Here is a 22401-nt window from a genome sequence, read left to right as displayed (position 1 = left end):
GCATTCCAACACAATCCAGTTGCAGGTAGCCTCAGCATGGACACATTTGAAAAAACACTGTTCCACACAATACTTGTAATAACAGTGCTGTGGTAAACCCTCAAATATATATGATAACACTGGAAAGGGATAAATATTCTGGGTTATCTATTATATAGTACTTGTCACCTTTACTCTTAATGTTAAAGTCAGACTATCTTTTAAGTGAGGAATGTTGCATCCTTCACGGTTCCATTATTCAGTGATGAGTTCCTGCTCTATTTCCATCTGCATCTTGCACTTCCATAAAAATGTCCCCTTAGCTGGGGTCACAGCAACTAAAGGGTATAGAATGCTATCAAATCAATGCCAATTACATTTCCATTGTAAAAAAAGCTTAACATCAGCAGCACAATCCAAACCAGAAAACACCCAAATTAGATAGAGGAGGATCATCAACATCTGCATTCTAGCCAAGTTTAGAAATTTAGGCTACGCAGCAACTTTCCCCCTCCTCTTTGTAAACAGCTAAACTACAATGACACCCCATATGGCATTTCCAGAGTTTGGCAAAATTCTCTCTGGCTAAATATGGCAGCATGTGTTTCTTTGTCCCTCCCCCTTCCCTCTCCCTGTACTTCTTTTTTAGACAGTTCTCTAGGAGTTGAACTCCACACATCTTAAAGTTGTTGTGGTTGAGAAACACAGTTCTAGACCCCTAAATGGGAGTACAGAATAACAGGTTTGGAAGGGACCTTGGAGGACTTCTAGTGCAATCCCTTACTCAAGCAGGAGACCCTATACTATTTCAGACAAATGGCTGTCCAATCTCTTCTCAAAAACCTCCAGTGATGGAGCACCCACAACTTCTAAAGGCAACTCATGATTGTTTTCACTGACAGGAAATTTCTCTTAATTCTAGGTTGGATCTCTCTTTGATAATCTTCCGTCTGTTACTTCTTGTTATGCCCTCAGGTACTTTGGAAAATAGGTCAACCCCTTCTTCTCTGTGACAGCTCCTCAAATATTGGAAGACTTATATCATGCCATCCCCTTTTCTTTTTTTCATTAGACTAGACATACCCAGTTCCCACAACTGTTCATGGTATGCTTTAGCTTCCAGTCTCCTAATCATCTTTGCTGCTCTTTTCTGCACTTTTTCTAGAGTCTCAACATCTTTTTTGTAACCTGATAACCAAAACTGTATTCCAAGTGTGGTCTTACCAGTGCAGTATAAATTGGTACCAACGCTTCAGATGATCTTGAAACTATCCCTCTCTTGATACAGCCTAGGACCTGCAGCTTACTATACGACCAATATGGCTTGCCTCTTTAAGATAGCTGGACTTAGACGAACATATAGCAAATATAAAGATACCATAAAGATACAATCATAAATATATAGAATTAGACAAGGATATGGTTCATCTATATAAGGTATTGTCTACAATGTTGGCTACTGTATTCGAAAACTATATAATAGTTCTGGGAAAAATGAAGCCGCAGGAAATCAAAATAAACAGAGGCTTAAATACCTTCTCTACCGAAAGAAAAAGTTGAAACGTTTCTGACTGTTTAAAGACAACTATGCTAGGAAATGACCTATACGTATAAAATCATGAACAAAGACAGACAAACAAACATTCTCCCTCTCTCAAACATTAGGTCATTCCATGAATCTGAAAGGAGATCCAGAACAGATCAAACCAAACCAAACCATTTCTTTATGTACTTCATAATTACACTGTGCAGATAATTACCCCATGAAATGGTGAAAAACATTAACTTGGATGGCTTTAAAAGAGGATGGAGAAATTCATCTGTCAAAGAGCTTGACCGTAAAGATATCATGCCCCAAACTCCAAATTGAAGGGAACAAAGACAGGAAAGGGTTTTTGTCTTCACCTCCTTCTTCAAAGTACAGATAAAGGTAGTCCTTTACTTACAACAGTAATGGAGCCTGGAATTTCTGTTGTAAGTCATGACAGTCCTAAGTTAAGGTTCCTATGGGTAAATAAAAGGCAATGTTTCGCATGCAACAGATCTACCAGAATTAATGCTGATTTGTGATAGCTTTCAAAGGAAGTTAGATAAATTAGTAAGGATAGGATAATCAGGTTATTTATCTTATGATGGCTTGATGTTTATCCCCTGCAGCAAAAGAATCAGTCAGTATATCTGTTGCTGTAAAGAGTCAGAAAATGTTACTGTAATCTTATTCTGCTTGTGGCTTCAAATGGTCACTGTGGGAACATCATGCTAAATCAGAACAAAACTAGACTAGACTCTAACTGGGCTATTCTTTTTTTTTAGGCTACTTCTCAACCTTAGGATATATAAAGCATTATCAAAAATTGGAACACTTTCTACTACATGGTGTTCTGAATCCATACGTTTCTACAAACTTTATGCAAACTACTACTCACAAGTCATTAACCTTAGTGCATTTATTTATTTAAACACACAGGTTAATTATAGATAGAAAATTCTTATGTTAAATGCCTCTTCATCCGGCTCTGATCCTTTCTGCAAATTCAAGTTTAACAATGTAGATCAGAATTTGATAATGATTTAAGAGGAGAGTCGTCATACAATTGAGTAGACAGATATCTGTGTGATATATTGTACAAGTATTCCTGACTGCAAAATGGCTTCAGTTGTCCTGTTTTGAAAGGAAGGAGGGGAGAGAGGGGTGGCTGGGGGAGCAAGAGAAGTAGATCTCTACATGAAAGAACAGAAAATCCTCTTAAATTCTACAACTCAAACAATTTCCAAATGGTGAATTTAAAATTCTGAGAATATCCAGTTTGCCTCCTGTTCTGGGTGATGAATCTCAGAGTTGTAGTAAAGATAGATAGATAGATAGATAGATAGATAGATAGATAGATAGATGAGAGAGAGAGGGGGAGGGAGGGAGGGAGGGAGGGAAGGAGGGAGAGAGAGAGAGAGAGAGAGAGAGAGAGAGAGAGAGAGAGAGAGAGAGAGAGAGAGAAATAACACCTACCAGGGTGAAATCTGTCTTCCCTTATTGTAATAAGCCATGAAATGAAATAAAAAAAAATTACCCGTCTATATGTTAGCAAAGCAAATTGAATAAATGCTCATAAGTAAGACAATAAATGAAGTTACCTGGTATACTCTGCCTTCTTAAGACCAACGTGGTATCCAATCCACCTGAGTCTTTGCTTCCTTTCGAATAAGGCCCATCATCTACAAAAGAAAGGGAAAAAAACCCTGAAATTGTATGGGTTATAAAATAAACATTATCTCTTTATTACTCTTAGTAGCTTTGTAAATGTGATATGATCTTTTCTATTTTTATATTGAATGCATATAATCCTTATGAGGAGAGCCAATTTGGTGTAGAGACTAAGGCACCAGACTAGAATCTAGGAGACCATGTGTTCTAGGCAGGGGTGGGATTCTACCAGTTTGGACCAGTTCAGGTGAACTGGATGTTAAATTTGCATCTGGTTTGCTGAACTGGTATTTGAACTGACTAGCTGGCCTCATCCACCCTGCTCCTCCCCTCCCAGGAGTCTCCATGACTCCATTTTTGATGCAGGTAAGTGCAGGGTCCGTGCAGAGGCTCTGTGGGGGGGAAAAAATGGTCCTTCCGGAAGTACCAAAAGTCCGAAAATGGGCCTGTTTCCAGCTTCTGGAGGGCCTCCAGAGCCCAGGAGAGGCCGTTTTTGCCCTTGTAAAGGCCCGAGGGAAGCCTCTGGATCCTTGGGAAGGTGAAAGACAGCACTCCCAGAAGTTCCAATAGGCCACGCCCACCATGGCCACACCCACCCAGCAACTGGGCAGTGAATCAGTTGTTGGGATTTTTGAATCCCACCCCTGGTTCTAGGCCCACCTTAGACACAAAGCCAACTACATGAACTTGGGCTAGCGCTCTCTCTCTCAGGCCCAGAAAAGGGGCTATAGAACACCACTTCTGAAGAACCTTGCAGGGACTTGTCCAGGCAGTCTCTCAGAATATGATACAATTAAACACAGGGATGCTTAGATCTGGCCTGCAGGACCAGCCGAAGAAGGCTGCGGAGGAGGTGCATGCAACTTCCACGTGGCCCGTTTTTGACCTCCACGGCCTCCTGCAGCACTCTGCCAGCCAAAAAGAAATCCAGTTTGACACCCCTGATTAAACAGAAGAAAATTAACCTCTTAACAAAGAGCTGTGATTGGAAACAATATCCTCAGGGTGATTTCTCCATCTTTTTGTCATAGAACCCTGAACAGAGTAGGCCCTACTGCATGGAGTTAAAACAGATTAAAGAACAAAATGCAGATAACGGCATCCTGAGCTAGAAAATTTACTTGTTTACAATTATTTGTATGCTACTACTTGTGGCTCAAACGGCTTGCAATAACTGCAATAAAATACCCATTAAATCCATAAAATAGATGACTGTCTTCATCTTGCAAAACAGTTTTCTCTCAGTCCGTGGTGTTCTACTTTCACAGCCAGAAGCAGAGATAACAATAAATATATATAAGAACTATTTAAAACTGTGTGAAGACTATGGGAGAATTTCATATAAAGAATTTCATAAAGAACAATGACACTATTTCCCCTCCCCCCCCACAGAAATACCCCTTTACAAGTGAAAGAACATAATTGCCATAAGTCTTAAGCAAACTATAATACTTGTGAAAAACTGCATAGTCTTTGGAAATGGAACAATAGAACAAACCAAACTTTAAATCATCACACCTGAATCTAGACACACATTGTTACTTCCCTTATTTCAAAGTCATCATTTTTTTTTTTGCTGTGACTGCAAGTAATTTAAGGAGAAGGAAGGGGACTTAGTGGGAGGGAGGTGGGTGGGGAAAGAGAAACCACATTTGAAGATAACAGCCATTTAAAATCCAAACTGAACGATGTGCTGTTTTTACATTGAGGGGACTCATTGACAAGTAATAAGGACTTCCAAATCACTTCTCCAATACACACTAACTGCATCAATTCCAGAAAAGTCCAATTCCAGGATTGACTGAGTAAAAATAATTTTAAAACAACCCAAGGGTGCAATAGTAGTAATACATCTCAGTGCAGTTCAGTGGAATGTCTATAATTTGTTATCCAGGAGGAGTGATTCCTCACGTTTGAAAGTGACTCCCACTCCCTCCCTCGTGTTATTTATTTATTTATTTATTTATTTATTTATTTATTTATTTAGTCAATTGCTTACAAGATAATAGGTATAAGTAAAAACATAGTTATGAATACATGGATACATATAAGAAAAAAATAAAAAAAAATAAAAGAAACAATAGGACAGGGATGGTAGGCACGTTGGTGCGCTTATGCACGCCCCCTACAGATCTCTTAGGAAAGGGGTGAGGTCAATAGTAGACAGTCTAAGGTTAAAGTTTTTGGGGTTGGGGGAAGAAACCACAGAGTCAGGTAGAGTATTCCAGACATTGACCACTCTGTTGCTGAAGTCGTATTTCCTGCAATCAAGTTTGTTGCGATTAACCTTGAGTTTGTATCTCTTGTTTGCTCTTGTGTTGTTATGGTTGAAGCTGAAGTATTCATTGACAGGTAGGACATTGCAATATATGATTTTATATACTATACTTAGATCGGACCAAAGGCGGCATAGTTCTAGGTTTTCTAGGTCTAGAATTTCAAGTCTGGTGGCAGTACCCAGTACGGCCTTTGCAGTACCCAGTGAAAATAAGTTCCCACGAACAAGGCAAAAATAGTATATTTGGAACATAAGCAGCAACAGCAGTTAGGGGGGAGAACATTATCAGTCAGACAGGCATAGAATCTTCAGCTTCATGCATAAATAATTATTTCTGCTCACTATTAGGAGTAGACATGGCTACACCTAACAGTGCATTCTCAGTATCAATGCATAATGAAGGATTTCCAGTTAGAATTTCAAACTGGGAGAGAAGACAGCTGAAGAATTTATCTTCCTCTTCCTCTCCCCTCACCCCAATTTTAATATCATTTATAAAAATTCTGGCAAGGAGGTGACTAAAAAGGCCCCTAGAACACATTGCATGATATGATGGAATAATTCCAAACAAACAACGTAAGATTCTCATCCTGGGTCAGGAAAAAGGAAATCTCTCATAAAGTAAACCCAATACACAAGGCAGGATGCCAGACAAATGTGAACCAAAGGTGCACCACGGGGGAAACAAAATACAAGTAAATGTCAAGTCACACTTCAACGAGCACCTTCCTTGACTGCTTAAACATTTGGGTAAGATAATGAGCAAAAGCAAACACTGTAACATCCTCCTCTGGGTTTAGGATGAAAGGAATAATTTAAAGAGTGCTGGCGATGCTAATTGTTTTACCATCTCAACTGTCAGTAAAATGCCAGATAATTTGTTGACCAGCAGAGTTGTTGAATTGCTAATGGTGAATGGTGAACATGTAGTTATTATTGCTGGCTCAGACCATTTAGCTACTTGCCCAAGGTTTACTTTGGGCAAAATTTCTGGAATGCTAGTTTAATTATAGAGCAGGTTTGCCACTACCTCCTATACCTCTGGCATCCATTTTGAAGGCAGAGTAGCAAAGACTGCTTTGGGCTTCTTGAAAGAAATTTCAAGAATACCATTCTCATACATTGGTGAGGTGTTCATAAAGAGAAATAGATGGTTGAGCCTCTGTAATCATGGATTCCATAGTTCCTCCTAATTTATATTATTCCAGTAGCAATATTTTGCAGAAGGACACAACTGGGTTGCTGTCCAGAGTTGATAAAAGCCCTCTTTTCCAGAGATCTTATGTGGTTGTCCAGCATCAAAGTTGGGTCCAGAAGGATTCCTAAATATAATCTGATCATTAAGGAAAAGTGTAATTTCATCCCAAGCAAGTCTATCATTCCAAATCCTGATATCAGCTTCTCTACCCCTGAAACCAGCCTCAATTCCTACTTGCATAACTTCATCTTTAACTTGCTCTCCAAACCTCAAACTCTAAATACACGTAGAGGCTTGTGAAATGTACAACACCTAGCTTACAGGAAAAAAAAGAAGCACAGCTGAATATTAGCATATTGGTGCCAACTAAACCCTGATATGATCTTCCAGGCATTGTGAAACAAATACTAAATAATACAAATGCATGACTTCAGGACAATAAGGTCAGTCAAAGAGAATTATTCCAGTGCCATCTTTAAAAAATGCCTATAGAGAAAAGAGTGGAACTTTTAATTCCCAGTTCTCTCAAAAATATATATGGAACATCATGATCATAGTGTTAAAAGCAATTGAGAAATCCAGAAATATAATCAGATTTGTATATCTCTAATTATTTGACCTCAAGTCTTTGTCAATATAATCAAGGTTATCTCCATGGCGGATTCTGCTCTTAATCTAAACCAGGAAGGTTTTAAATAATTTGCTTCCTCTAAGACACGGGTGTCAAACTTGCCATAACACATTGCCATCACATGATGTTTTGTGACGTTTTTCTCATTCATGGAGCTGGCCTGCAAATGTTGCATCCAGACCATGGGCCACCAGTTTGATACCCCTACTCCTAAATTACAATGCTACTGTATTTTCCAAGAGCTGGATTAATAGTGTATTGGATATCATCCATAGCTGTTAACACTGATCAGGCCCAGAGACAGATTCTTAAATAATATCTCACTATAATATCTCATTATAGGAGGAAGGCTTGTTTTGGGCTGCAGAGAAGAGTTAAGAATCTCAGGAATTATTGAAAGGATAGACTCATTGGAGATCAAGCAACAGAAGAATCTAATGAAAGTGGGGTTGTGACGTGTTCCAAGAACCTTAAGCTCTCCTTTCAGATGGTTAATGTGATTTTTGTATATATGTTTTTACACAGTGGATACTTTAGATATGGTACCATCCAAAACAGCCTTATGCAAAATGGTTGCATTAGAACCTAGATGGGTCTAAACCAATTTGTCAGGACCAACTTGCCCAGGACAACTTGCCATGTTCAACTTGCCACAGGACAATTCAATGCTGTATTAATCATTTCATTCAGTTCTTTTATTATTGTTGGCCACGTTTTCATCAAAATTATTGTAACTCTTGTATTTATGAATTGACTTTATTTTATTATTGGCCATGGGCCCATCAAAATTAATTTAACTTTGTATTTGTTGAACTGTCCCGCGCCGAGTTGACTATAGTGAGTTGGCTATGGCAAATTGTCCCATTCCGAGCTTAGATGGTAGCAAAGCTACAGCTGGTCTTTGAGGGCTGTGTCATCAGTCCAAGAGACTTGAAGAACTCTGATGGCCTTCACTCTGCAGGTAAATACCGTTTTTCCCCTTTCCTAAGTATCATGGCATAAATACTGTAAATGCATTGATGTTCTCTAGAATCCAGTTGGACTCCCTGAAATCTAATAGACAAATTATGGTTAATCTGGAAGAATTGAGGCATCTTTTCAGTTCAAGTGGTGATGATGAAGCCATTTCATAAAGACCTGTGCCATCAGAGGGTCTTCTGTTTTTAAAACATGCTTGTATTTCCTTCTAAAAATGCAGAAATTTATTGTATAGTTTCTAGTTCTGCCTCTATTCTGAAGCAAAATCAACCTAAGGGTAGATTTCAAAAGCAGTGGGTTGCTTCTTGTTCTTATTCTTGTCCTTAATCTAATCTGGCTTCCCAACAGACACTGTGAGCAAAAATGTAATGTCTGGAAGCAAGCTTTTTTATTTGCAGAGGGAAAAAACCCTACAACTTCTTTTTAAAAAAGAAATATTTAAAATAGTTGCTTCACACCCTTGTTAGAAGAACACATAATACAATTATCCAGAGTCTTCTATCTGTGGAGCCATACCAGAAGTCTTCATCCTCTAATTTAAAATGAAATACTATCAGAAATAAAAACAACGTTATGTAGACCAGTGAAATCTGTGGACAAGCCAGCCAGTAAGGGATCATTTAGATTAGTTATAACCAGTATAGTTATAAGCCGTAGCATGTAACAATTTGTTTCTCTCACCTAGCAAAGAGTGTTCTCATTTCTATCCAAACCTGTTCAGCAGCATATGCATAAATGCAATTTGTTTGATTCAGCAGTGAGTCAAATTAAACAGTTTGATGGTTTCCCTTCTACAGGAAAACATCTTTTTCACAATGTAGTGAAAAGAATATTTTGCTGCTTTGACATCTTTTGAACAAAAGCATTTGCTACAAATGGATTCAGTGCCATTTGTAAAACAGAACCAAATCTCATCCTCTGCTCTATAGTTTTAAGGCACAGATTGTATTACAGCTAGCTGCTAGTAAAAAGCCCATCATGACAAAGCCACAACTGAAGACTTGCAGCTGCCACCAAATATTCTCAGGCTATTGATAACAAAGGCTTTACCCACATCTGGGTCATATTTATTATTCTGCTAATACATCATAATTTGTAGCGCCAGAGAGAAAACAAAGAATTTTCAAGAGATCGCAATATAGAAATATCTTTGACTAGAATTCCTGTTTGGGTGTACATGCTTAGGATCAAAATAAAAAAAAATCAAAAGCTGAAAAAGTTTATTATCTCAATCTGCTGACATAATGGATCTGAGCTGGGGTGGTGCTGTGGTTAAAGATACTGAACCTGGAAGACCCAGGTTCAAGCCTACTCTTGGCCTTAGAAGTAGGTTGGGTCATTTGATTCAACTCACCTTGCAAAGTGAAAAAATTGAAGATGATGCTTGAACTTTGGAGAGACAAGGAGCTATACGTCTAATGAAAAGTAGTAAATAAGCATGCTGAGGCTGATGGCAAAATCTTCCAAATGAGTCCAAGCTATCCTTAGAAATAATATGCTGAAATTCTGACTTCATATACAGTATGGTAAAGGGTGGAAAACAAATCCAAAAACTTATAATGGTTGAGTAATTTCTCAAGAGAATCTCAAGTGGTTGAGATAGAAACTAAGATTTTTAACAATACAGTCTTGTTTTTCCCTCTTTCCTCCCCCCCTTTTAATTGAAAACAAAATTTATTACAGGAGTCTATACTATAATCAAACAGGCAAATCCATTCATCTCAAGAGAAGAATGAAAGTGTTTTTCCTTACCTTATATACAAATACGTCATAGAACAAAATTTATAAAAAGGAGAAGTGGGGTGGACTAGAAGATCTCCAATGTCCCTTCCAGCTCTATTTTGATTCTGATTCTGAGTTGTCAGAGGGAATGAAGACTAAGAAAATTGATTTGTTCAACTACAAATTCTAAAAACCATCCTGAAATCTTTAAGGCATTAACAAGAAATTATATATCACAATAATTCTACTTTAGCTTCAGTCCAACGCAACATACCTCCTTCTTATTAGTGTTACTTTATAAGAAACAGACGGAAAACTCTATTGGATGAACCCTGTCCAATCAAGATTCTTATGAACAAAAGCTAATATTTAAGGTATGGAGACATAAATACTCATTTATAGTTTCTGTTTCATGAACTTGTCTAGTTTCAAAGCATCTGAATTGGTGGCTATTAAACTCTGTTGTTGCAAATGCTGTAATTTCTTATGCAATGTATAAAGAAATACTATCTCTTATTGGTCCTGAATCTTCCAGTATTTTATTTCAATTAAGGACTGAGAAACACACAACTTTACTCACATTACACTAGATTTACAGTATATGCCATTCTTTTGTTCCCATCTCTTGCCCCATCTTCTTTCTAAGCTAATAGGCCACACATGTTATAATTAGGCTTGCACATAGTTCATTTTAGGCTTTTAATAATTTTAGTTGTTATTTTTATAACTTTTCAGTGCTACATTCTCCTTTTCTGCAATGCAATGACCAGAACAGGATGCATTTTTTCAAGTTTGATGCTTGATGATGCCTATCAGGGCATTATTAATCTAACAGTTCTATGTTCAGTCTATTCCTAATAATTGCTAACATGGAATTAGCCACACTCTTATTTGACTGTTTGTTTGAACTCAAGATCTCCTTCTTGGCAATATTTGCTGGATTTATTTTAGGGTTCTGTCATTCCATGAAGAAAGCTAGTGTTACAGCATTTTGACTTGCTTCCACAGCTAGCCTAACAATATTAATAGGACTGGCCTGCAAAAGCATGCTGATTTGAGTTTAAATTCTTAAATCCATTTTATTAACTTTCAAAAGCTGTGCTTCTGACTAAGCTAAAACTTATCTTATTTTTCATAGACTCCTAAGATGGACCAGCATTTTCTATCCTCAAGAAAAGGGGGAAAATGTAAAGGCAACCCAAGAAAAATGCTAGGCATATACCCTGTTTCTCCAACAATACGGCCTCCCCCAATAGGAAGTCCCAGCATGTTTTATAGGCATGAAATGAAATTAAGCCCCTCCCCCCAAATTAAGGCCTATATTAAAACATGCAAAATGGGGGGAATGGTCGGGGGCTTGCCATTAGGAAGTACTTTTGTTGCACACCCGGATATGGTGCTGCTGCGTTGACCCCGATACGAAGTGCCCCACCAATGCCGAGGTCAACATCCAAGCTGTTGCCACCTGCCCGAAGATGCAAGGGGGGGGGGAATTAAGTCACCCCCGAAAAGACGGCCTAGCCATTTTTTCGGGGCTCAAAAAAAATAAGACCCAGCCTTATTATATGAGAAACACGGTAGGCTTCTCCAGCACAGTATTTTAGGTTGCCATTTCTGGTAGAGTTTATTTACAAAGCCATGCCAGGGCAATTTTATTTGCTCACTGTGTCAGGCAATTTGTTAAAAAGAAATTAGGAAGAGAAGAAATTGCTTATTTTACAGTTAGCAGAATATCTGGAAATAGGTAAAGCTTCACTGGGTTCTTGCCCACTTCCAAAATGAAATGTTGCAAAAATCTCACCCGTACATTTGTATTCAGAAGGCGCCTTCCCATTCAAAACTGAGACAGGTGTTTATCAGTTCAATTCTCCCACAGGAGGCTGGCCAGATTAATTTGAACGTTTCCTCCTCCACTTTCTTACAAGCAAGCTTTCAGTTGTTCGTGACAAAATGCAAAATCATTTCCAAAAGATCTGGGGTGGAGGGAGGCAGCAGGAGAGGACTGGATAAGAATTCAGAAACTGGCCCATACAGTTCTGAAATTTCTTTTAAAAACCCACAACCTTAACATATTCACCTGAGGTAACTACAGCATTTACCCAGACAAGAAAACAACCCATGAATTTAAGACAACTCCACAAAAGGAAGACTAGATAGAGGAGGGAAAAGAAATCAGATGACAAAAAAATTATATGCAATGCCCAGCTATCTTACCTAGGTCTGTCAACTCTTGTTAGAAGAAATTCTGGCAACTACCCACTCCCTAATAAATGTGTACATATTTGTTTTTCTAAATATATCTGTCAAAACCATATCAAACCAGAGAAAGTCCAGAACTCATCTGGAGATAATGACACTAATGGTACTAGTAACTGAAGCAGGAGTTCCTTGAAGGACAAACACAACAGGAATATGACATGCATGTAATATGAATTGAAGAAAAACTTACCTTCTCAAGACATGAATAATGCATAGTCAATTGGATATTGTAGGAATAAGTGAATGACTTGGCATGGGTCACTTTACATTATACTATTCAATGTACAAAACTACAAGAAGCAATGAAGCAACAATAAAATTCAAATATGCTCAACTACAATACAATAAAAGGTTGTTTCACTTCTATTAGAATGAATAGTTGTCCAATGAAGAATTCTAAAAGGATGTAGTAATACAAAAGTAAGAGAGCTGAAAAACTTGGAAGTATGTATATGGAAATTTAGACTGGGTAGCTGAAACAATATGCAAAATAACAAATTACAAAACTTTTTGCAGAGATAATTTTGTTTATTTCCAACACCTGCTTCAAACATCAAACCCAAACTTTGCAGTTATCATTGTATACACAACATTGGAATCAACCAGACTGGAAGCAGATGATGGATTAATATAATCAAGCAGAAGACTTTGAGATACAGATTTGGAAGCAGATTATGAATTTCTGGCATCAAATATATATTAAAGAGCTAGCAAGATTTGACTTGGAAAACATACAGTGAGACTATAAGATCAACCAAAGAGGCAGATTCAGTACCTTTAACTTATGTGAAAGAGGAACTGAGGAGCTATGAGAATAGATGAGAGACACTGTGAACACCAAAATGAAAAACAAAATCCTAATGTTTTAAGAAAGAAAAGACTCAAGAGGTTTTCAGAACAGCCTAACCAGTGAGCTAAAGGAAAAAGGGAAGATGAAAGCTTTGGGCAGTAAAAGAGATACATAAAAATGAAGTAGATGGCCAACATAAAGCAAGAAATGGCTTGGGAAAAGACTTCATCTGAATATGTCAACAAATAAAGGAATCTTACCCAAGGAAAGAAAAATGAGATGTTTTTAAATAGCTCACAGAAAATTCAGAGAGTGGAAAATGGAAATATACTCATTAGTAATCCACAAAGAAATCTACAGTACTGTTTTAGAGGCAGATAATGTTGCAGAAGAACGGAAAGATTTTGACTTAAACGTTTTACAAATGTTACAGAATGCCATATTTTTTCAGAGAAAGAATGTATTGGAAAGTAAAGTATAAGAGGCAATCTGATGAAAGAAAAGGAAAGGAAAAATTGCCAGGCACAGATGAATCATCCCCTGGATTGATAAAAACTTTAGGAAAAGAGGCAGTTAACATGCTAACAACTCTGTTTACTGAATACAGCAAGACCTCTGATTGTACAGATAATTCTAGAATGTAGAATATAGGAAGGCTGATGGGCATGCCAGAAGATCCAATTAGTCTTTTGCGGAGTCTTTACAGCCATAGCAATAGCAATATTGCACCTTAATAACGGCACTACTAGGACTCTTTATTTTTAAAAAAATCTAAACTTTAAGTACTGAGTTTGGAGAAATAGATCACATTTGGGCTCATAATCTTGATAGCTGAGCAAAGTGATTAAGCAAGATGTTGTGACCACTTCGCTCAACAAATGCAATCTTGATTTTCCCGGTTGTAGTTATGAAGTAACTATGTGGGTTATTAAGTGCCCGGGAGCTCCCACCACACTCAGAAAGTCCAGGCTCTCTCTTTGCCCCCACTGGAGAGAACAATCATATGAGAACAATAGGAAAAGTGCTAGAGTACACCATCATTCTGGAAGCCTCAGAACATTGAGGTTGCTAACATTTTTTGCCAGATTTTTGCCCTCCAGGATATAGAAAGATTTTTCCTGCCTGCATGGAGGGGAGGAGAAAGTCCTTGGGTTTCTGGGAGAATTACCGTACCTCTAATCCAACATTTCCTCCACTTACAACCTTCCCTGCCAGCAAACAGTTGCCAAGCACCTGAAATTATGGGGGACAGGGGTGTAATTTTTTTAATGACAGCTGCAAATGCTTATGGGATATAAAGCACCCATTCTGAAGCCTCCATGACCTCAAACAATCATTAAATGACCAGCTGTAAATTAAAGACTACCTGTAGCCTAGAATAGAGTAGGAAGTATATATGTCAAGAAAATGTCCCCATAGCTGTTCAATTTATAAAGCAAACAGAAGAAGAGCAGGATTGGCAGAGTGACAGCTAGAATCAAATCGGTGGCTGAAACACAAGCAATTAGAAATATGCAGACAACCTCCATCTTCTTAACTGAAAACAAAGACAAGCTTGTTATGAAAGTAAAAAAAGAAAAAAAAAGTAAAGTGAAATCTGGCTTAATGCCAAATATTAAGACAAAGATAATGTCAACCAGCATGTTAGTGAATTCAAAGTTAATTACAAAGAAATGAAGGCAGAGAATAAAGAAGCACAGTGTCCTGGTGAAGTGGAGAGAAGATTAATCCCAGGGACGGTGGCAATGACAGACTTAAGGAAGAAGAAAACTGTAAAGACATTTCAATGACAACAAAAGACCAGAACGCTTACAGCAATGGTAATTGACAATTGTGAAAGCTGGACCCTGAGAAAAAAATCCAGAGAGAGAAGATTGACATCTTGAAATTAGGGATGGGAAACAGTTACAAAGAGTAATTGCAAGAAGAATTAACCAAGTGGTCCTAAAAGAAATGAAGACTGACTACTCCCCCAAGGTGATCCTGAGCAAATGAAAGCTCAGGTACTTTGGATATGTGATAAGAACACATAATGTGGTATTGGCAAAGTTGTAGGAAACAGGAAAAAAGGGAAGAAAACTGATAAGGGGGACAGATGGGATCCTTGGAAGCATTATATTATCTCTATGAATTGAGATGGTATATTAATTTGATAGCTGCCTTTGAAATTTCCTTAGATGCTAAATGTTGTAATAGCTGATGCTTGGCAATCTTGCCAACCATTGGCCAAAGCCATTGTTCCTATTTTCTGCAGATTCCTTTATTTTTGTGTGTTTCTTCTATTCTAACCCACTGAATGAATGATATCTTCAGTTCACAGATACCCTACAAGTCAGGGTCTGTGAACCTTAACAAATATATGACGAGTGGACTTCAACTTGAAGTTGAACTTACGCATTTTATAGTTGCAAAGGTTGAAAAACACAGATATAAGGTTACACCAACCACAATATCTCCCCAGCACAACCTAGGAAATAGCCTTCAAATTCAAATGCAAGAATGTCCAAGGGGAACACAGGATCATCAGATGAGTGAGTACAATCTAATCTTCATTACAAGTATCTACTAAACACTTGTCTCCAATGCAAACTCTGCCATCTCACTGATCTATTTGAACACAAAGTTAGAAATTCACAAGATAAAATTAAACATTTACAAGCACAACAGCACCATCTCCTCCACATTATGTTTATAATTCTATAGTGTTTCTGTGGATCTACCATTGGTAGCGACTCGGTGATGTACTCCACACATCTGTAATTGCATTCATGCCCTGCATGGGCTTCAGTTGGACATAATGTATGTTCAAGTCTTTCCCTGTTACATGCTGCACCTTCAAATTTTCCATTTCATGGTTTATTCAAGGCATTATCCATTTTCTCAAAGAACCTACTTAAGGCATGCAAATTTCATAACCACTTGCTGCTCTATTCGTAAGAAAAGGAATCTGTAAGGTAAACAGCCATTCATTGTTCTGTTAAGAACTCTGTTCTTTGTGTTCCTGAAATCTCTTTCTGTGAGATTTTCAAAGAGAAAATTGACTTCCAGGTGCATTTAGACTTAATACAGGAGCCATTTCCTATAATGACTTTTAGATATCGGTAAAATTTGGTTAGTGGCAGGTATAACATCTTTGAAAAAGAGAAGGCTGCAAAAATATTTTTTCTCTCCTTTACACATAACGTTTCCCATAAACATAGGAAGACAGACTGGCTTTAGGCCAGAAATTTCTTAGTATTTACAAAAAAGGAAAAATAAGAACAGCATTGCTGTACAAGTAATCAAAAGAGGTCTGATAGGATTTTTTCAGGCTAATACGTAGAAAGAAGATGCAAGTTTTGTCATCTATAGCATGCTTCCTCAGAATTAATGGAGTCAGTAATGTGGAATTAAATTGGGGTGGGAGGTGTGAAAAGGGGTTATACTTTCCCCACCCCTCCAATGTCCCTGCCATTTTCCAGGGCAAAAGGTTAAAAATTACAGAAGTAAAAAGAGAAGAAATTGCAAGGGACTCAAAACAAAGATTAAGATGTAGTAAAAGACTACAACCTATTCAGATGAATATTCCTTCATTGGGTGCCAGTTATCCTGCTATATAAATAACAAAAAGTCCCTTCATCCAAGAGATTGCCATCTCTATCTGCAATGTTAAATATGTGGAAACTTCAGATTCAGACCTGACCATAGAGCATTCATTTTGGAAACCCAGCTAATTGTACTTTCTTAGAATTCCTAGAGGGAAGGTGCTCATATCTGCATTGCCTCCCCACCCCCCATTATTATTAATATTCCTGGCTTGGAAGCACACCTCATTTCTTTCTAACAGAAGGAGGGAGGAGAAGACAGCAAACAAGGTGGTTATGCAGATGCAAGTGATATATGCCCTCCCCTGCCAATAACGCCCCTCTGGAGCACAAATAAGTCAAGCTTTGGACAAAAAAATGAACACATGTTTGATTTGAGGATTCAAAACAAAGGAGAGTAATACCAGAACATGGCTGCAAATCTCAAAATTTGGAAATTTAACAGCACAAATGAGGGAGAGATCGTTGCATTCACATGTATCAAAAGGTTTCAGGCTATCTCCAAAGGTCTCAACAAATGCAGTGGTTTTTTTAAAAAACATATTACAACGGTTAATAAGATATTTGTAGTCTGTCTCACATGTAACCTGAATCTATATAACCAACCTGTCTTCCCCTTTCCCAGTCTCCTCCCAATTTAAATTCTACATAAGTCTAGCCACTCCATGCATCTGATAAAGTTTGCTGCAGTTCACAAAATGAGTCTTTTAATAAAATGTGTTATTGGAAAGGATACTAACATTGATTTTTGGCTATCTGAGACTAACACAGATCTCCCGAATACATAGAAGTACATGCACAGGTGATTGCATACACATCTCTCTGCCTGTGCATCTGTCTTTGTCTATCTACCTATCCAAAATCTTGAGGATGAATGCAGATTGAATATCTCCCTCAAATATTTCCCTGCCAAAGATATTTTCACTAACAAAGAAACTATCAGGAAAAAGGGTAATGTAGCTAATAAAAAGATTTAAACTAATATGATTAAATTTGAATAAATTACTCCCTCCTTTTTTTCTTTCTCTTTCCTGAATCTCTCATAATTAAGATTATATTTATGAGATAGGTATCCTGTATGATTTTATTCTCCATTATCCTGCACAATCCTAAGAAAAGCTTTCTAAAAATTTGATACAGCATCCATAGAAATGTGTTTCAGTAGCACAAGAGAAAAACTGCATGCAGTTTATGGAAAGCTTTGCCATATGGAATGCAATTGGATTCCTTTTTCTTTCTTTCTTTGCTGGTTGTTATAGCCCAAGTTAGTTCTACAGGCTTTGAGTTCAGACAATATTTTTAATTTACCATTTAGCCTGACTTGCTGGATGATTTTCACATTTCTTTTAATGGGATATTTTATTTCTTATTTTTCTATTTTAAAAGAGATGTGCTACTAAGTAGAAGAAAAAATAAATTAAAAACACAATTGACATCAAAAGTCTATCTTTACTTACCCATAGTACAACAATAACAATAGCAACAACACAACTTTATTTACATATTCCAACGATGTTTTTTTCAGGAAGCAACTGGACTTTCTTGTTTTTTCTTTGAAGACATTTCACTTCTCATCCAAGAAGCTTCTTCAGTTCTGTCAGGATAGTGGAGAATTCCTTCCATTCGCCACTATCCTATCAGAGCTGAAGAAGCTTCTTGGATGAGAAGCAAAACATCTTCAAAGAAAAAACAAGAAATTCCATTTGCCGCCTGAAAAAAGCACCTTTGGGGTAACCATGACCTGGATGACTGAGAATCTCTGCAAACTTTATTTACAGTTCTTATTTGATCTACTCCAACAGTTTTACAACCCCAACCAAAATATTTTAAATGCAATTAATAAGTACAATAGAAGCATAACTGTAACATTAAAAACAAATTGCAGAAAGCATTCCCACCTTTAAAGCTCAAACTTATAGGACTGCAAAATGCCCAAAATTCATCTAGTCCTGAAAGGTAGATAATTAGGTGAACTATGAAAAAGAAACATCCATATATTTACCAGGTATTGATCTTGACAGAAGAAAAACTTTAATCTTAGAAGGTAGTAGCATTTCACTGATCTTGGCTGATTGCAAAAAGATAGTTTAGCCTTTGTGAAACATCACCAGATAATCACTATAAGCCAGGGTGGAATGTTTAAGGGGAAAAATGGAAAAAAATCATAGAAGAAAGTTACAGTACAAGTAATTGCACCATTGTAAGAAAACTGCAGTTGTGTGCAAATGTCTAGGTAGCTCTGGTCAAATTGTAGAGGTGTCTGCAAGACCTCAAGGTTTTTTTTTTCCCCATCAAAACGATGAAAGCAATGTTGAGGTGCAAGCTCCAGCCCTTTTGTAAATGTGTGCAATGTCACAATGCATGTAACAACATGGGCAAAGCTTGCACTGCACTGGTACAACAGTGCTTTTGTCATTTGCCATCCCCGCTTCCCCCAGAGATGCCTCTGTCAAATTGAATGTTCAATGAACCCTAAGTGAACAGAAATAGATGCAACCTCTACATGAAGTTATAAAGTTAACTCATTTGCTACAAACTTGAAAGTACACTTCAGTCAGAACTTTGTAATGCCTCCTTCAGCAGAAAGAACAGCCTCCAAAGAGTTTTTGCAGCCAACAAATAAGTTTTCTTTCATATTACTGTACTTTTCCCACCCCTACTCTTTTTTGCAGCTCAGGAGGATCCTTGCTTGTTTGCATATTTCAAAGCTCCAAGCACATCTGGTATGGTTTTTGCTGAACAATTCAAGCCCAAATATTTTGCCTCAAAAAGTTTCAAACTTCTTAAGATTTTCTTTCCATTTCATGACTTTTATGATGAGAGTGAAGAAAAGGTTTCCTCCTGGTAGCTCTCTGGAGCAGATCATTATTGTGCAAACATTATAGCACCATGGAGAGCTTCTTCAGTGACAGCTGAACTTTTCAGCAGGTTGTTTGCTTTGATCTGTGGGTTTTGTTTTATAAATCTGACCAGTTTGGGGGCTATTCTAGCAGAGATTTAGGGGGATAGACAGACTTCCAAATTTTGCCATGACTTCAACAGTTCCATGTGACTTCCATTTCTCCATGTTTCTCACAGCTGAAACTCCTAGCTGGAAGCATTTAGAGATCTTTCATGGCCGTCTTTGTCTTCTTCTTTTTTTTTAGTATTAAATTATCTTCATGTCAAGTGCTCAGACACTGTTTAAAGGGCTCCACAGCAGTTATAAATAAACAAAGCCACAAGAAGAAAGGGCAGAGCATTTGCTCAACTGTGGAAATGCCTTCACCTGGCTAATTGTAGGTCAAACAAATCAACCACTTATTAGAGATGTGAGAATTTTTAAAAAGCCGACTTAACATGTGTCCAAACTTCTTCGTGGTTTCTCATTTTGAATCTGTGACCAATTGTACATAAATTTAATTTGATTGAAAGATCTATAATGCCACCCAACTCCAACATATGAATCCAGGAGATGTACAACATAAATAATAATGAAGTTAATAATCACAAACAAGCTAAATATAAATACAAAAGCAAAAACCCAGTGTTCGCCTTTTCTATTTACTGCATTATTTACAATTTACTACCTCCAGTTTTGGTCACAATAGAAAAAAGATGTTGAGACTTGGAAAAAGTACAAAGTAGAGCAACTAAGACATATGGAGAATGTCTTATAAAACATATGAAGAATGGTTGCAGGATTTGAGTATGGGCAGTCTAGACAAAAAAAGGACTAGGAGGGACATGGTCAGTGGTGGGATTCAATTTTTTTTACCAACGTTTTTGTGGACGTGGCTTGGTGGGCGTGGCAGGGAAAGGATACTGTAAAATCTCCAGTCAGAGGTGGTATTTGCCGGTTCTCTGGTCTACTCAACATTTCTGTGACCAGCTCTCCAGAACTGGTCAGAACCTGCTGAATACCACCTCTGGACATGATAGCAGTATTCCAGTATTTGAGAGGCTGTCACAAAGAGGAGGGGTAGGTCAATTTATTTTCCAAAGCACCAGAGGGCAGGACAAGAAACAATGGATGGAAACTAATCAAGGAGAGAAGTAACTGGAATTAAAGAAAAACTGTGATGACCCAGACGTACCCAGACCCACAAACGTGATGTGATGACCCAGACCCACAAATGTAACAAAATCTGAAACATAAATAAATGTCCTTTAATGCCTCCACCTTGGCCCCACCGTTCAATAATACTCAGTTGGAAATAAAATGTACTCAAAAATGGTCTTCAAAAGAAAGCAATACAGTCCAAATTTAATGAGCAGATACAGGTGAAATAAAAAAACCAAACTACAATGATGAAATTTCCACAACGGAACAAGAGAAGTATTTACCAAATTCGAGGAGATAACAAGGCACAGTCTGCTGGAAGGACGCCAACCAAGATAACTTTAGACCAAAATAAAATGCGCTTTGCTTCTGACAACCTGTGTTTTAACCGTCTCTCTTATATACTCGTTTCCCCAGCTGCAACCAATGAGGAGGATCATTGCCGCTTCCTCTCTCGCAAGCCAAGTTGTTGCCTTCTCTGTTCTTCCCTGTGTGTCCTAGGATGCAGAGGGGATGGGCCTGGTTCTTCCTCTGACTGCCCAACCGGCCTCAGCCCTAACCCCAGCCTCCTCCACTAACCTCCGGAGTCACACCTCCACTCCCAGTCAGCTGTTCCTCCTCTCCCTCAGGGTCTGACTCTACCAAGGGCATGACATAAACTTTCTAACAGCGAGGACAGTTAATCGGTGGAACAGCTTGCCATCAGAAGTTGTGGATGCTTCATCACTGGAGGTTTTTAAGAAAAGCCACCGGTCTGAAATGGTATAGGTCTCTTGCTTGAGCAGGGGATTGGACGAGAAACCTCCAAGGTCCCTTCCAGCTCTATTCTGATTGATTGAAATGTTGAAATGACAACCAAGCATAGAGCAAAACAAACCTCAGAGTGGGAATTCACAATTATCTGTTTCCTAATACCAAGGGATCCTATAGTAAATATTTAGGGTTATGCATTCAAATAATATCCATTCAAATATGAAATGTGCATTCAAATCACTTGAATGAATCATTCCCCTAAATAGTTGTCCTAGATCAGTTTGGGTTTTCCTTTTCTTGGCTACAATATCCTTTGCTGTGTGGGATGTGGGGAGTCATCAAGCACTAATGGTGGCCTTTTCAACTTTCATTAGAGATGCCTGGCTTCTTCTGGGTGCTAATTTGGTCTCCTACTTTGGACATTATCTTTAAACGGGGCTCATGTATACATCCAGCTGGTTCACTATGGGGATTAACATTGCTGCTTCCCAAGAGATGGGAATTGATCTGGAGTCCATCACAAATGACACATTCTCTCTTCTTCTTCTTCTTTTTTTTATTTTTTAAAAAAGGTAGTTATGTAGGAATGAATGCTAGATAAGATAGGAACTCCAGGCAGTTTCCAACTATGGGAAAGGGAATAAATAATGCATACAACAGGAGATATGGTTCCATAAATTAAGAAGGTATGAGATTGGAGAAGCTTAACTGGTGAATATTGGCAGGTCACATGTGTGTGTGTGTATATATATATATATATATATATATATATATATATATATATATATATATATATATATATATATATATATATATATATGTATGGTGTTCGGCTTGGTTCGGGTATTTTCCCACGTCATTGTAGTTGTTCTTTTAAAGTTGTAGCAACGTTTCAGCAGAATCTCATCTGCCATCATCAGGCTTCTGTATTGTGTCCGTCTGTGAGTCAGACTTTTACAGTAGTTTCAGATTTGAATTTGGGGCAGCC

General features: G+C 37.8%; 1 protein-coding gene across 7 annotated transcripts in view; it reads right to left on the bottom strand.

The window, feature by feature from the left end:
- GRIP2 (glutamate receptor interacting protein 2) overlaps nucleotides 1-22401 on the bottom strand; it is a 513383-nt gene that overhangs the window by 96155 nt on the left and 394827 nt on the right. For 6 of the 7 annotated variants that reach the window (XR_015747498.1, XM_087954659.1, XM_087954657.1 and 3 more), the window contains exon 2: nucleotides 3109-3189. Coding sequence is in view for 6 of the 7 variants with exons in the window: in XM_087954659.1 (XP_087810785.1) it covers nucleotides 3109-3189 (81 nt within the window). In the remaining variant the exon portion in view is untranslated. Of the gene's footprint in view, nucleotides 1-3108; nucleotides 3190-18620; nucleotides 18726-22401 lie in introns of those variants that run through there. The other variant, XM_087954660.1, reaches the window with a different exon arrangement.

This window comes from Notechis scutatus, chromosome 2, assembly GCF_049901735.1.
Source record: "Notechis scutatus isolate UNSWTSFEM ecotype Mainland chromosome 2, rNotScu1.2, whole genome shotgun sequence".
Classification (NCBI taxonomy): domain Eukaryota; kingdom Metazoa; phylum Chordata; class Lepidosauria; order Squamata; family Elapidae; genus Notechis; species Notechis scutatus.
Note: the sequence above shows the minus strand (reverse complement) of the source record. Positions and strands in the feature narration are given on the sequence as shown.